Source organism: Pteropus vampyrus, unplaced genomic scaffold (genome assembly GCF_000151845.1).
Source record: "Pteropus vampyrus isolate Shadow unplaced genomic scaffold, Pvam_2.0 Scaffold19, whole genome shotgun sequence".
Taxonomy (NCBI): domain Eukaryota; kingdom Metazoa; phylum Chordata; class Mammalia; order Chiroptera; family Pteropodidae; genus Pteropus; species Pteropus vampyrus.
The window spans coordinates 13,795,335-13,811,574 of NW_011888800.1; the positions used below are offsets into that span (position 1 = coordinate 13,795,335).

Below are 16,240 nucleotides of genomic sequence, written 5' to 3' on the forward strand. Positions count from 1 at the left end.
ACTGAAAATGTATTTTTTCTCTTCTTTATAGATTTCTTAATTTGTCCTAAAACCTAAGAGTTTCCAAATAGTAACTATCAGGCTTCACGGATCCTTTTATTACATTCACAACTACACTGATAACTCCAGTGAGAAATAACAAATTCCCAAGTTACCTCAAGGACTTTTAAGACACAGTGTGAAGATATATTTTCATATGGTGAAATAAGGCTTTAATAAACAATAAAATTTTTAATGTGTGAATAAAATGTGGTCAAAATATAAGTCTACACTGAACATACGTGGAAAAGATATTTAATTGTAAAATAGAAAAGTAGACCAGAGTACAATTTTAAGGGTAATAGCTTCTTTATACAGTATAGGTAATCTAGAAGCGTTTTAGGGTTAAACATTTTCATAAAGCAATAAAACATTAAAAAATAAAGAAAAAAGGTTTGAAGTTATGTTTTACAAAAAAAGAATTGACGGAGTTTAATATCCATACATTCTGGAATTCAACAATATTGTGATGAGAGCAAATTACAGCACATACAGCTTTCACAAGAAAAAGGAAAAGTTATGGTAGACATATCCCATAGCATCACTATAGTACAAAAAGTTCTTGTTCTAGATACAAAAGCAATTTTTTTCCATAAGAATTTCCTGGGGGGGAATGAGTCCATGAAATATTTCAGACATCCATACGCTTTGAATTTTCCAAAAACATTATCTTAAAATTTAGTGCCTTAAAGTGCTTTCATGTGGAAATCATGATGAAAGGCACAGAATTCAGTTTCACGTCCCCACTATGAAATTTTCAAAAAAGAGCCTAGATTTTGCAGTTTGCAAATTCAAGTTATCTTAAAAGCCGCTCCTTCCAAGAACATTGTCATTCCGATAAAACCAGCTGCTAGCTTACTTAGTTGAGCTACAGAATAAAAGGGCTTTTATTTCCCCTAGTAACTTTCATCATCTTTCTGGGAAAAAATACCTTTGCAAGTGATGCATTTTGAAATTATAAAACATGCAGAATATGTACAAACACAAAGTTTAAAAAATATTTGCTTCATATACATGTAAATCTACTTGGATATAGCTGAAGTTGAACAAATATAAAAATCTGCTTTCTAAAAAATGTTTTCAGAGAATCTGAGACAACTTAAAGCTGTACAAGATTTCCTGGGAGAAATCTTCTCTTCATACAGAAGTTTATACCTACAGGAGTAATTCCAGCATCAGTCCACCACATAATTACTGCACATCATTTGGTCTAATCAACAACGATCACCTTCAAAACTGCTGTTTCTGAAAAATTAAGGTTCGTACTAAAATCAAAAAGAATTCACAAAAACAGTGGCTTATTGTGTTTTTGGATCTCTTCAACAATCTTTATCAACTCATTTGGAACTGTAAAAAAAAAACAAAAACTATTTACAGAATTCAGTTTTAAATACATTTCACAACTTCTAATGTAAAGTTTTATGTTACAAGAATTCAGAGCTCATGGCTTAAGTCCAATTATCAATCGGTAGTCTCTTCTATTATCCTGTCTTCCCATGACTGCACCTTATTGTGTACAGTTCAAGATTGTATGCTTTCTTGACCAAAAGTAAACTCAAACTACATGTTCATTTCAATTAAACGGCTTCTTTATTAGTCTGAAGACGAGTCATAGCTTCTAATTTCTGTCTGTAGGCCTCTGCTTCCTGTTCTTTCTTTAGAAGCTGTTGTCGATATTTTTGTGCTTCTCTATTTGCTTCATCCAGCTGTTTCTGAAGAGCTTCTCTTTCCTAATTAAAAAAGAAAGTCTTTTCAATTTTTGTACAAAAACATGAACACATGCGTCCTTTAAATAAAAAAAATCTATAGTAGCTAAAAGTAGCCACGAATTGATATTTCCTAGATGTCTTGCCTTTTCAACCAGTTTGCTACTAAAGCTCCTAATTTTGTGCTCCACACTGTGCAATAAAGATTATAGTTCCTCACCTCAAGGAAATTATTTCCTAATTAGAAATAAGACTAACATAATGAACCCAAATTAGGTACTCCAAAAAAATACTAGTGAAGAGCTTTAAGAGGGAAACATATAACCATTATCTCTTTACATCTCTATCTGTGATATTTTTGTCTAAAGTTAATATTTATAAACAATATTTATTTAGCATCCATTATATGACTAAAAAAGGTGATTTCCAATAGCAAGCCTCAAAGATAGATTTTACAGATGAGGAAAATAATGCTCAGAGATGATACAGCTTTCTTATGGTAAACGAATAAGGGGTTGAGTTTATGAGATTCTAATATTACTGTTTTTGAAACTATCTTCCTCTATGATAACAAAGAAGATTCCTAATCTCTAAAAGAACAAGTTCTGGTCTAGATTAGTATTTCCTTAATTATACCACTTTACAAACCAATAAAATACTAATTTCTCTACTGTAACATAATAAATTATACAGGTATAAAATACATGAATTCAACATATTGAGAGCTGAAACAAATCTGTTCCAATGAAAATGGTATTCTTTCCCCTTCTGTCTCTATTCAGTTGCCTCACAAAAAAAAAAAAAAAAAAAACAAGAGAAAACATTTGATTCCATACCTTTAGTAAGCACATGGACAAAAGCTCAACTTGCACAGGCCCAAGCTTAACCTCATTACAAAGGCCCAGGACCTCTTAGCAGGGTGGTGGACCAAGGGTAGGACTATTAATCACAAGAAAGGCCAGGCTCACACTGGTCAAGACACATGACTAGAGGGAACTGAAGGCAAAGGGTCAGCAGCTTGCTGGGGAAGAGGACAGTATGAATTTCTTTTCTATCATCTCCTTGACCCTTGTCCACTGTGGACACCAAAATGTTCCCTCCTTCACTATTCACACAGCCCACAAGGAGCATATTTAAGACTTCTGCCTTCTTGTGATACCACACTGGGAATGAAGCTAGATCTAACAGTTATTTTTCCCGTGGAGCCATCAAATGTGGGAGTGATTGATTATACAAGTAGCCTTCAAATCTTCCAATTACTCAAAATGTACAAGTAGGATAAAGGTGTGACCTTTGTCTCCAACTGAAGAAATGCCAAACACTACCCTGCCACCCTTTTCTTACCCACTTCTTACCCTTATACTCCAGGCAAGATGACAGAGTAGGAACAAATCAGAAAGGACACTCAAGAAATGAGCCTCATCTAAGCAGTCAACGCCAGTGTCCTGGCAATGAACTATGGAGGACTTTAAGTACATCAACGGGAAGGGTGGGAAATGGGTGCTGCTTCCCCAGGAGCCAGACCCCACCTCTGGCAGGAACACTCAGAGCCATCCATAAGTGTTTAAAAATTTTACATGTGTTAAGAAGATCCTTTGGTAGCCAAAGTTTTGAATATGGATAGAAAACTTGCCCTGATTTGGTGGAACAGATATTCCAAGGTATCTTCTGGTATTAGCTATTTATCAAGATTTAGAAACAGCAAAGGATTCACAATTGTTTTGGAATATAAACACAAACCAAGTAAGGTAAACAATCTAACAGTGAATACAGTTTAATACTATTTTCCTCATTGGATATTTTTATTTCAATCAGTAGAATATATCTTAATATAAATGAAAAGATAGCTCCCTTCTGCTACTAAGCCAAACAAAAGACTCATTTTACACTCTATTTCTTGAATAAATCTGTAAAACCTGAAATCTGTAAAACAAAGATCGATAGCACTACTCTTTGAATAAATTTAATCCTCAAGACTGAAAGCATAGTTAAACGTTATTAAGGGTTTTTTTTAAGTGTTTTCATTTTTTACTTGTCAAAAATATAGGTATTTAGGAAGAGAATCTTTTTGTCATCTCACTTTTCAAAACGAAAATATCTAAAAAGTTAAAAATAACACTTATTTTACTCAAAGAGATCCTTTTTCCAAATTTATTTGTCAAATATTTACTGAACATATAATACATGCAAGACACTTCCTTAACGCCAACAGTAATTTAGTTGTTTCATACATAAATAGTACAGCAGACTGACATTTGAGATTTATGTTTAAATAGATATGCCAATCCAATGGCTTTGACCTTTTGCAACAAAACCACAAAAAAAGGATTTTGATATTTTTTAAATAAATATGCTTTAGCTTACTAATATGTAGTACTAAAGAATTTTTCCTTTAACAGTATAATGTTGAAGAATTCCAAGAAAAATAAATCCTGATAATAATCAAGATTTGGTAGCAATAAAAAAAGGTATTTATCTTATACAACAATTCCAAACCCAAGCAATATATTAATTACATTAGGCAATGAAATAAGAGAGCAAGGAAAAACTTAAATTTGCTTCTTTACTTTCAAACAAGATTCCTGAATTCTGCCTCAGCTAGTAGCTGTTTTATCATTTTTAATATATAATTTTCTAATATTCAAATTTGTTTTACTTTAGCTATTATAAAGCAAAAAATTATTAGTGATTTTTTTTCTCTACCATATCTCAACATATAATTTTAGAGGATAATAATAGCAATTAACATTTACCACACATTTAGTATATGCCTACCATTGTGCTAGTCCTTCGCATGTATTCTCCTTTAAAGCTTAAAACATGCTGATAATGTAAATATTATTGTTTTCCTCTTTTTACTGATGGAGAAGCCAAGCCATAAAAGATTAAATAACTTGACTAAGATATAATCAGAAAATTATAAAATATAATTCAAACCTAAATCTGATTCTAGATCCATATTCTTAACCATTAAATGTTTTTTTTTAAAAGAGAGAAACTGGGCAAGATGTGTGAGCTGTCCATTTGCTTGTGCATAAGCATCAATTTTCTAACTGCCATGGGCCAAATATGATTCTGTTTTTATAAAGTTTTATCAAAGTACAGTTATATCTACTCTTTTCCAAATTTATCTGCTACAATAGCAAAACTGAGTAGTGAAAGACTGTATAGCCCATAAAGCCAAAACTATTTGCTATCTGACACTTTACAGAAAAAACTTTGCCTATTCCAGCCCTACAGAAAAAAAATTATCAGAGATAGGATTATAAAAATTTTAAATTTTGATGATCAAAAAGATATTCACTAATAAAAGGAAAAGACTGAAAAAAATCTGTATCAAATGAAACACTGTATAAAGTTTACAGAAACCAATTTTTAAAAGAACACTAAAGATCCCAATCTATCACTGGTTAAAAGAAACAAATAGTCTATAAAAATAAATCAATAAAACTTGCTAATAAACATATTCATCTCTAACCTCCATGGCAAAGAAAAGGTAAAACTATTTCCTGAATTCACACCACTAATAGAAAAAAAATCTGTTCCTAATGTACTAATTACATCTCTTCCCTCCTACATGCACAAAGAAAGTGTTAATTTCAATTAAGAATAGGCTATTTATGGAAGAAGTCCATAAACAGCACACTTCCTTCCTAATATATATTGTGTAGTAATACCTAAGGGTGATAACAAAACGATATACAGTGTTGCAATTTGGTCTTGTTCATACCTCTTCTCTAAAAAACAAACCTATTTCATTTCCTATATTGCTATAATGCAGATGTAAAAGCCACAACATTTACAATAAATTTTTTACAATTTAAACTGATTTTTCCAGAGACTATATGATAAACTTGTCCAATGTTAGCTGGGAAACTGTAAACACTAATTCTTAGCATTTTCTTTATTTTCACTCTGGTAGTAGTGGACACACAGAGAAAACCCAAACATGTTAGATTCTGTATAAAAAGTTAAGTTTTAAGTTCCTTTACAGGAGAGTTTCTCAATCTCAGCACTGACGTCTTGGACCAGATAATTCTTTATTGTGGGGGTCCGTCCTGTACATTGCAGGATGTTTAGCAGCATCCCTGGCCTCTATCCACTAAATGTAGAACCCACCTAGCTGTGACAACCCAAAATGTCTCCAGACATTGCCAAATGTCCTGTGGGGTCAAAACTTTCCCAGAGAACCACTGCCTTAGAGAAACTTTTTGGATGAATGGCCAAACTATCACTTAGAGAGGAGTATAAAATCTGCCACAAGACAATTCTATTGGTCATCTAAGGAAACAAAACCAGTTCATATATTATACGAAAATAATTACGAGGGGTCTCTCTTTATTCTACACCTCCAGCCCACCTCTACCATCTAAACTCACTGTTTCAAGGTCTCTCAGTAGTGGCTCTAAGAAATCACACAATCTCCGCTTGAACATTTCTGGTGATGGAGAATAAGATTTCCATTACCAGAAAGCTCTAATTCCTAAAAAAAAAAAAAACACTCTCTTTATACCAAGCTAAAACTCCATTTCCCTGAAGTTCTACCTTCTTGGTTCTAGTTCATTTATATACCTCAATTCATACTTTCCTGTTATTTGCAATTGTTCTCCTTGGTCTCTGAAAGACAGAGGAATGAAGTGGAATTCTGAGGAAAACAGCAACTCTCACTGGCTGTTAGGTAAATACAGGTATAGACTATACAGTCAATGTTTTGAAAATACAATTTGTTGAACTGGGTAGGTTTATGTTTAATAAAAATTCAAGTAATTTAAAAAGTTTTATTAAATAGTTAAAGCAAAGTACACAACAAAAATATTTTTTACCTTATATGCCAGGAAAAAAAGATTCTCTGACATACTAGAAAAAGATACTGAAAAGATCAGTTTTACCAAATATTCTGGCTATACCGTGAATCAGATAATCTTTTTAATTCAGTAACATATTCTTTGTGATTGTGGCCAAAGATATACCAGTCGTACATTTAAATGAATTTGGATGAAGACATTTTCTAATTTTCCTCAGATTATGTTGCCTTTTAGTGACTTTTTCCCCCAAATCCTCTCTTTTCTATGCTAACAGAAACCTTAAATATTCACCAACATTTACTATTCACATATATCAGATATTATGAGTATGTATATAATGAGTATGCTTTTTCAATTCTCATAAAACTCCAAAATAACTTTTTGAATAACTTTATTTTCATTTGATATGTTAATATCAAATTTCGGGGACATGATTTTATTTACGGTCATGTGAGAAAAAATGCTGTGAAGTTATCATGGGTTGGTTACACTTACACACTGGTTTACACTCACAGTCTAACTAGGGAGATTAAAAAAAGTTGAATCCCACCAATAGTTAGTCTAAATTTAATTTCCTCAAAGGACTTAATAGTGAAATAAGCAGTTGTCTACAGTTTTTTAATAAATAACCCAGTTCACAAAATCAGCCTTTTTTAAAAGGATCCTCCAATCCAAATAGGCATTTGCATTTTACTTTTGAAAGAAAAAAATTTTTTAGTCAATATATAGTGATATTTCCTTCAGTGAGTTGTGAGAATGATGCATGTAAATTAATGAAAAATAAAGGATGGAGTGTAAGAACCAAAGACATTCCAATGTTACCAGGGTGACAGACTTTGTTACAAACAAATTCTTCACTCATTCATTCATTCATTCAATATTTATTTATTGAGGGCTTGCTAGATGTATACGGCAAAAATTAAACAAAAGAATACTAAGTACTCTCATTCTGTATCAAAACAACACTGTCAGTAATAAATATATGACAAAAAAATAAAGGCAATTGAATTTATTTTGGATGACTGCAGCAAAACACACCGGGCAAAAGACTCCTTACTTCTATTTCTGCAGATTCCACCCGGTTTTCAATTATTTCGATACATTGTCTCTTAGCTGGTGGTTCTTCACTTATAACAGTTTCTTCAGCAATGTCTGTTGCTGGTACTGTTAATACTAAAATGAAAAAAAACGTATACATTACTTAATTTTCAGAAAGGTTTAGTAGAAATAAAACTGGTTGACACTGTTCATGCAACTCATCTAAAATATATTCCAAAACAATAAATTCAAAACACTGATTTGCTTTCTATGAGGATGTCTGTATTTGTCTTCACTCTCTTGTTTTTTTACTAAAAATCTCTTTGTTTAAAGTACCTATTTATTTTTAAAAATTATTTATAGATAATACATTCATATGTCTCAAAATCAAAACAATATTTAACAAGCATATTTTGAGAGGTTTCACTCCACTCCTGCTAACACAATCACTTTTATTTCTGTATTGTTCTGGTGTTATTTACGTAAAAACACCAACATACACTCTCATTTTCCTTTCTAACACAAAAGGTAGCATACATACAAAACATAGATACACTGTTCTGCAATTCCTTTTTTCACTCCATACATCTACAATATCTTTCATCACTACAAAGATTTCTTTTATTTAGTTGCGTAATATTCTGCTATATGGCAACACCATTTGAATGTCATCTGTTTATAAACTTTGCTTGTTTTTCTATTGGGTTGTTGTATTTTGTTCCAATTTTTAGTTATCTCTTTATATAAATGTAAATATACGGAGAGAGGCAGCCCTTGCTCCGCATAACATTGCAAGACCATAAAACTATGCAAGCTGAAACCATGCAAAACAATCTTAATAGCCAACTGGGAAAACTGTAATTGTTCCATAGCCTTTAATGTTTTTTGTCATTTATAAATGTAAACAGAAATGAAAAAAGTAAAACTAATGTGTATTTAGTGCAATGTAATTTAAAACATTAGAAACAGAATTAAAGTGTTGTATTTCTTTTAACTCATATCATATTTTGTTACACTTTAAATTAATGCAAGAAGAATCTAAGAACCTTTTATCTGTTTCACTGGACTGTCTACATAGTGTATATATTCGTGTCATTTACACATTTTGACTTATAGAGTCTTTAAAAGTTTAATATTTGGTTAAGTTCCTCTTATTGTTCTTCTTTTTCATAGTTTTCCTTATTCTTCGTCCCTCCTCTCCTCAACAATATAAACTTTAGACTCTATTTGGCTATTTTCAGAAAACGATCTGTTGATCTTTGTTATGGGATGAACTGTGTCCCCTCAAAATTTGAATGTTTAAGTCCTAAACCCCAGTACTTTAGAATATGACTGTGTTTAGAGATAAAGAGTGTAAAGAGGTAAATAAGGTAAAATGGGGTCATTTGGGTGGGTCCTAATCCAACATGCCTGGTGTCGTTATAAGGAGAGACGATTAGGACACAGACAACACACACAGCCCAGGGACAACCAAGTGAAGACATAGGAGATGGCTAAGGGCAGCTATCTGCAAGCCAGAGAGAGGCCTCAGAAGAAACCAAACCTGGCAACACTGTGACTTGAACTTTAAGCCTCTGTTAAGTCACTCAGTCTGTGGTATTTTGTTATGGCACCCCTCGCAAACTAATAGTCTTTTTTTCATAACATGTTACATTTATAAATTAACTCAGGAAGTACTGAGAGCTTTATGATAGTGAATCTTCCCGTTCAAAACCATGAGTTTCTTTCCATTTGTTCATCAATGAGATTAGTTTGTCTGTATAAATGTCAGGTTTTGAAAACAATGTTATATCTGCTTTATATAAATACCTTGAAAGTTTTCTTCTTTTTTATACAATTAGAATTAGTTCTTTAAACTTAAAGCTTTGTGAAAGCACCTGGGCCTGATACAAATCTTGGAGGAACAATCAGCAGATTTCTGCAGGAGAAAAGCCTTTCAGGCTTCACACGTCAAGGGTTTCCTCCTCTAATGCTACTGTGACAAACTCTATCCTTGAGATCTGGTCTCTCTATAGTGTCACACCTCCTCTGTCACTAAACCAAATCTAGTTTAGGAGAACTTCTACCTCCAGCCCTTCCCTTTCATAATTCCTTCACTGACCATGAAAAGATACGGTCTTCACAATCCTAGTCATTTTCTAAAAGGTATGTGTGTGCACATACTTTTTTATTTCAGGACTGGGTGCAAGACAGTGCTCAGAATTTTCTGCACCTTTTCTTTCTGCTTCCTCCAGTATTCATGCCCTATTCTATCTTAGCCTTGCTTGAAGCACTTCCTACTCAAACTGGGCCCTGTCTTTCTGGGAGTGTACATTTATTGCTGATTTCTGAGCTCAATCCTTTTCTTTACTTGATGTACTATTGTGAGTTTTCATGAGAGTTCTCTTGCCCTGGCTATAATGGACTTAGATGTTTTTGGCAGCACTTAAAATATGGAGTTTTGCATTTTCCTCAACCTTTTAGTTTTACTGAAAATACAGTTGGGGCTTCTATTTCATCCATCTTATTGTTCTCTACAGTTTCCAAGAAAGAAATGGGAAAATTATCAGCGAAGCTGCTAAAAGTTGCCACCACATTCCCACTTCAAGTCTTCAAGTACTTCTTTTTAAGTAGCCTTTCTTATATGGTACTTTTAAAAGCCCATATATTTTTCTGAATTGCATTAAATGGACTAGGAAATTATTGTCCAATGCTGATTTTGAATTATTTATTTAAGCTCATCTTCCAACTAGGATGCCTTAGAGACAATTCCTTTTTCCATCTAGTATATACTCAGAGAAAACAAGCTAATTTTAATATTAGCCTAAGCAAATAAAATTAGGCAGTTAAATCTGTTGCAAAGGGTTATAAAAATATAATTTAAGGCAAAGATAAATGCTTTGAAAACATATTACAATTTCCTGCAAATTGAGCACACACACAAACTTTATACAAATGCCTACTACCAACCTTGTTGTCCATCTGGCATGGTCACGATGATGGGCTGACCTATTCCACTGGTTGGAATGGAATGCAAATTTCCAAGCTGAATTCCATCTGTAACTATTGTGATGACTTGCTGACCCCCTGAACTAACTACTTGCTGAATTGCACCATCCACAGATTCTGCAGTAACTACTTCCTCTGTAGCCACTACTGGAAAAAAATATATATATGCAAAAATCAGTGAACATATATAAAAGAAGTTTCTTCATGCTTTGTTACCTGTGTTTTCCCTGCTTCTTTCTTACACAGAAAAGCTTTTACATGGTTTTAAATTTTAGTCTCCAGTGATGCAGTATATAGCTATTTAAACAGTTTATTACAAGTCACAATTTACAGTAAGTGAGTTCTAACTATCTATACATGTATGTGTTTAAATAAATAGTTCTTCTTCATTTAGTTAGATGATGTACAAAATTTTAAGGTCTACTAAGATCACAGATTTGACAAAGTTTACATCTGCTTAATAAAACTCCACAATCCAAAAGAGAATTTTGTACGTGGTTATATTCCACTTACATTTACATATGAGTTGATAAATAATTCCATATTCAATGAAATATCAAAACGTATTTTTTCAAATAGACAGAAGAAACAGTATTCTCTTTTTGGATTGTGTGAGCAAAGGTTGCCTTGATAGTAAGTGGAATACAGATCTGGTACTGTTTGCTGGTGAATAATACAATATATTAACATTTATATCAATAAAATCCAAAACTATGCTCTTAATACTTTATGGAGGGCTCAGGGAGGACTCTGGCACCTGAAAAGAGCACCCCTAACTTTGTTTAGGTAAAGAAATTATAAGTTAATACTGCCAAAATCCTTTCCCACAGGCAATCCTATGACCAACTACTGATCCTAAAAAAACATACACAAAAGCATTCATAGCAGCTCTACTTAAAAGTCAAAAACTTGAAACAAACCAAGTATCCATCAAAAATAGAACAAATAAATAGAACAAATAAATAGTGAACAAATAAATAGACTCATTTATTAATATTACACAGCAATTTAAGTAACTAAAGGCAAAACATAAATAAATGTGACAAAACACCATGCTGAGTGATATAAATCAGACACAATATATACTGTGTACTTTCCATTTCTGAACTGAGCAATGATACTGCATACTTATGATTTACACACATTCCTGTATGTTATACTTCAATTAAAAAATGTCAAAAGGAATAATGACACTGAATTTTTAAAAATCTATCTATAATAATACCTCATGAAAAACGAGAGGAATGGGGATAGAGGAAAGGTCTTCTTGATAGAAGAGTGATATCTAATTGACAAAATAAGAAATATTATTATTATAACCCCAATGTAATAACTGATTTAAGCAAGGATGACTAATGGATGTTAAAACCGTTGGTGAAATTTTTGGAGGAAACAAGATATTCAAATGTTCTCAAAGTATCACACCAAAGATTAGTATTAGTTACAAAGAGAAAAACGTGCCTATCAAGACCTGGCAATCGCCACTCTCACCAAGGGGTCATTATCAGGATTGCTTGACATTATGTGCCTCCTAATGTGATACAATGAGAGATTACAAAATATCATTTGTGTTCTTCCTGGAAATGTCTGACCTGAATCTAATTATTAAGCAATAAATGAGTCCAGAAGATGGGGGATCCTGCAGACAACTGACTTAGACTCTACAAAGAATTCAATGTCATAAAGAACAATGGAGGCAGGAGAACTGTCCTAGGTTGGGGGAGTCAAGAGATACACAAAAATCAAACATCTGAACTTTGATAGGATCCTGGATGAAAAAGAGTTATAAAGGACATCTTGAGGATATTGGGGAAACTCAAATTATGGACGTCATATAATGTTACTAAATTAAGGTTAATGTTTTAAGGAAATATAATAGAGTTGTGAACATGTAGGAGGCTGTCCTTGTTCTTGGGAGATACATGCTGAAGTATTTAAGGATGAAGTGTCAGGATGTCTGCAGCCTACTTTCAGATAATTTAGCAAAATAAAAGTGTGTGTGTGTGTGTGTGTGTGTGTGTGTGTGTGTGTGAAAGAGAGAGAGAGAGAAGATGCAGGTGTGGCAAGATGTTAACAGCTGTTAAATATAGGTGAAAGGTAGAAAATTCATCTTCCAATGTTTTTATGGGTTTAAAACTGTCAACATAAAAAATGTTTTAATAGGATTAGATCTAAAAAAAGAAATGAGATAAAAACTATTTCTAAATGATATAGCCTTATAAATGTGTTATTTGAGGCAACTCTTTACCAAAAGTGTAATTAAATAAAGCCATTATCTCCAGAAGTCATGCCACCATTCAGATATACAGCTGCTCTGAAACATGTTATACTGCTACCGGTTCCCAGCAGAACATCATGGACGTCAGTGACCACGGGATTTATTAAGGACAGAGAGAGGTCCTAGTTATAAGAACTTTTTTTTTAAAGCAAGATAAGTACTAGGACCCTGGTTTTCAAGGATGCATTCATGGCAATAGGCCTGGCAGCAACCCTGTTATGTTTTATTTGATAATCCAAGTTCATAATACAAACCGCAGAAGATAATATTCAAAATGCAAACAACCTTTGTGTTTTGAGTTCTCTCAGTTTTGTTTGTCTTAAACTATAATTAGCCTTTATCACCAAGCACTTAAGAAAATTTCAGGAAGATAATCATAAAATAAAATATACAGCATAAAATAGTAATATATTCAATAGAACAACTACTAAGGTTTTCAAACACATTAACTATTGCTTTGATTTTTAAAAAACATATCCATATGAAAAAGAAATGCTGAATGATAACTACAAGTAGTAAATATTTTAAAGCATAATCATATGTAAGAAATTTCTGAGATCACACACAATCAAGGCACAACTCAAGAACTTTCATCTTTGCACTGTTTGTAATGACTATCATTAATAGAGTTCTTGCCTTTCATCTAAAAAGCTTTCTTTTTAAGTTGTGCTATCGTAAGGAATTTTTTAAAAATTGTAAGGAAACCAATTACATAAAAGACAAAGTGCCCCCCCACCAGAAACCCTAAGAACAACCCAATAGTGCAATGTTGAAACAAAAAATCATAAAAATTTTAAAGCGTTATTAAAAAAACATATATAATATTCAAGTAATGATATATATACATATACACATATATACATATATATAATATTTTAGGAACAAAGAACTATGTCTAAAGGATACCTGATTCAAATTTCACTATTAGGAGAAAGGAGGGAAACAATCACCAGATACATTACACCTTTGGAAAAACCACCTTATTAACAATTGGAGGAAGGGTGGTCATAGATGTCTACTTAATCAAAGGATTATATAGCTGGGCCACAATGAAGAATAAGGCTAACCAAAGCAAAGTCAATATACGACTACAGGCTATAGTTATAAAACAGTGATTTATGAGCTTATCTTAAAAAGAACAAACTACACTGCAAATGTAAGGTCTCTATCTAACCAATTATAATTTTTGATTCTATGTTCCAAATAGAATCCTATTTGCCAAATCCTAATCCTAGCTACCAATATCTCTTCCCTAGCTGACTACATTAGACTCCTAACTAAATTCCCTTCCAAAGTCTGTCAAGGTCATCATTTAAAAAATCCTGTGTAATATTACTTTAACCACCATGAGTTACTACTCTCCCACTCACTAGGCTCGGCCACACTGGCTTCTAAATCCCCTGAAAGGACAAGTTCTTTCCTGCCTCAAAAACTTCACATCCCTCTTCCTAAAATATTCTTCCCCCAAGTTTTGCTCTACTAATTCTGATTGAATTTTTAGCTTAAATCTTAAATGTCTTTCTCTGGGAAGATTCTCTGATCCTCCAGACTAGATTAAAACCTTGTATTCTTTATATGTAGCACTAATCACAATTATTTATCTGAGTAAATAACTGTTTAATATCTCATTCTACCAAAAGACTACACCTTCCATAAAGGTTGGGAATGTATCTGACTGTTTGCCATTTTCTTTCTAGCACCTAGCATACTACCCAGGACATGAGAGATGTTCAACAAAAATCTGTCCAATCAATGAATAAATATTTTCCTCATTGTAAATGAACAGCTCTTGGTAAACCAAGAAATGGAAATTTTAGCTTAAGAACAGTTCTGAGTTACTCCTTTAACACAAAACCTGATATATCCCCTCCATGAATTATTATTTGTACATTTTTCTTTTGTTTTAAAGCAGGAAGAAAGGGAGTAGGGTGTGAGTTTCCTGGAATTTTGATTTTTCAAATAGAAAATGCCTATAACAGAGCAGCCTGTAAACTTTGGTCAAAAGAAAGGATTGCTTCTGCTTATTAATAAATAGTGTACTACACAGCGGTGGTTTTCCTCTTGAGAAAAAAGGGAGTTGCAATACCCAAAAGAAAACTTTTACTTTTCTGTGTCTTCATTCTGGAGTAACTTCCAAATTGGAATAATTTGAATGATTTCTCTGCTATCTAACTCCCTAAACTCCATCCACACTTCAGGGCGCCACCCCACTCCATCCACCCTGTGCCCAACTTCAGCTAAAAATAATCTCTTTCCTCTGAAGAATGACAACAGTAACTGTCTAAATAATTTATTTACAAATCTCCTATATAACAATTCTCAAACATTTTAACCTACTCTTTGACTTTTCACGTTTGTTTCTCATTTCTCTAATAAGATTATATGTTTCTAACTGTAATTTTCCCCTTGCTTTTTCCCTGACTTCATTCTCCCTCTTACATTTCCTAGATTGAAATGCTAAGCTTCAAATTTTTTGACAATTCTTTGGAAAATAAGCCGCTAAGAGCTGGCTCCAAAAGAGCTGCCTGGTCATTCTACATCTGGAGTACAGACATCTAAGTACCAACCTTAAAACCCTGAAAGGAAATAAAACCTCACTTTAGTTTCATGCACAGGAATATATACTATGAGAAACATTCAAATATGTATGTTTCAAGAAAATGCTTGCTTTTTCCAAAATTAGTAAAATGAGAACATAAGAAAAAAATAATAAAGCATATGCTAACAGAATCTCTGCAAACCTTGCCAGTCCAATGAAATATTCAATTGTGCCTAAACACATAGAACTAGTACATTATTTTCTGAAGCTAAATCTCCTACCTGGCTAGGTAATTACCACAACAAATTGAATAAAGCAAAAGTACCCAAATACTAAAGAGGAAAAAGGAGCCAAAACTAGACTGCAAATTAGACTCGTTACATGATATAAGAACATGAAATATCAGTCAATAGAAAAGTGTAACTCCCAAAATCATCAAGCCTAATTATGGGAACTTCCAGCAAATATGGTAGATATCTACTTAACTTAGAGGCCAGTAAAATAAATACGTTCCCTTAGTTTAAGTAGGTAGCCACACTAGTACCCTGAAACAATTCTTTTTTTTCTTAATAAAACAGAGGTCAGTAATATTAATTTTCTTTAAACCACAATTTTATCAATGCTCACTGATCAGTATCTGTTAGAGATACAATTTCATAGGAATTACCATAAACTACAAAAGTTTTCTGATCTCTCCAAACAGAAATCAATGTATTAGGATAACAGTATATATAAATAAGGGAAAACTTATAGAGGCACATAAATTAGAGATAAGTAAATCCTACTGGGTCTATAGCCTGTTGGCAATGAATAATTAATCTGTTTTGTTTTATTCTTAAAGTGCACA

General features: G+C 32.8%; 1 protein-coding gene across 8 annotated transcripts in view; it reads right to left on the reverse strand.

The window, feature by feature from the left end:
- Positions 1-278: 278 nt before the first annotated feature.
- Positions 279-16,240, reverse strand: part of GABPB1 (GA binding protein transcription factor beta subunit 1) — a 58,081-nt gene continuing 42,119 nt past the window's right edge. For 3 of the 8 annotated variants that reach the window (XM_011355094.2, XM_011355097.2, XM_023527839.1), the window contains exons 7-9: positions 10,538-10,723; positions 7,608-7,723; positions 279-1,769 (exon numbers count right to left, since the gene is read on the reverse strand). In XM_011355094.2, coding sequence (XP_011353396.1) covers positions 1,617-1,769; positions 7,608-7,723; positions 10,538-10,723 — 455 coding nt within the window. In that variant the 3' untranslated portion in view covers positions 279-1,616. Of the gene's footprint in view, positions 1,770-7,588; positions 7,724-10,537; positions 10,724-16,240 lie in introns of all 8 variants that reach the window. The other 5 variants (XM_023527840.1, XM_023527842.1, XM_023527843.1 and 2 more) reach the window with 4 other exon arrangements.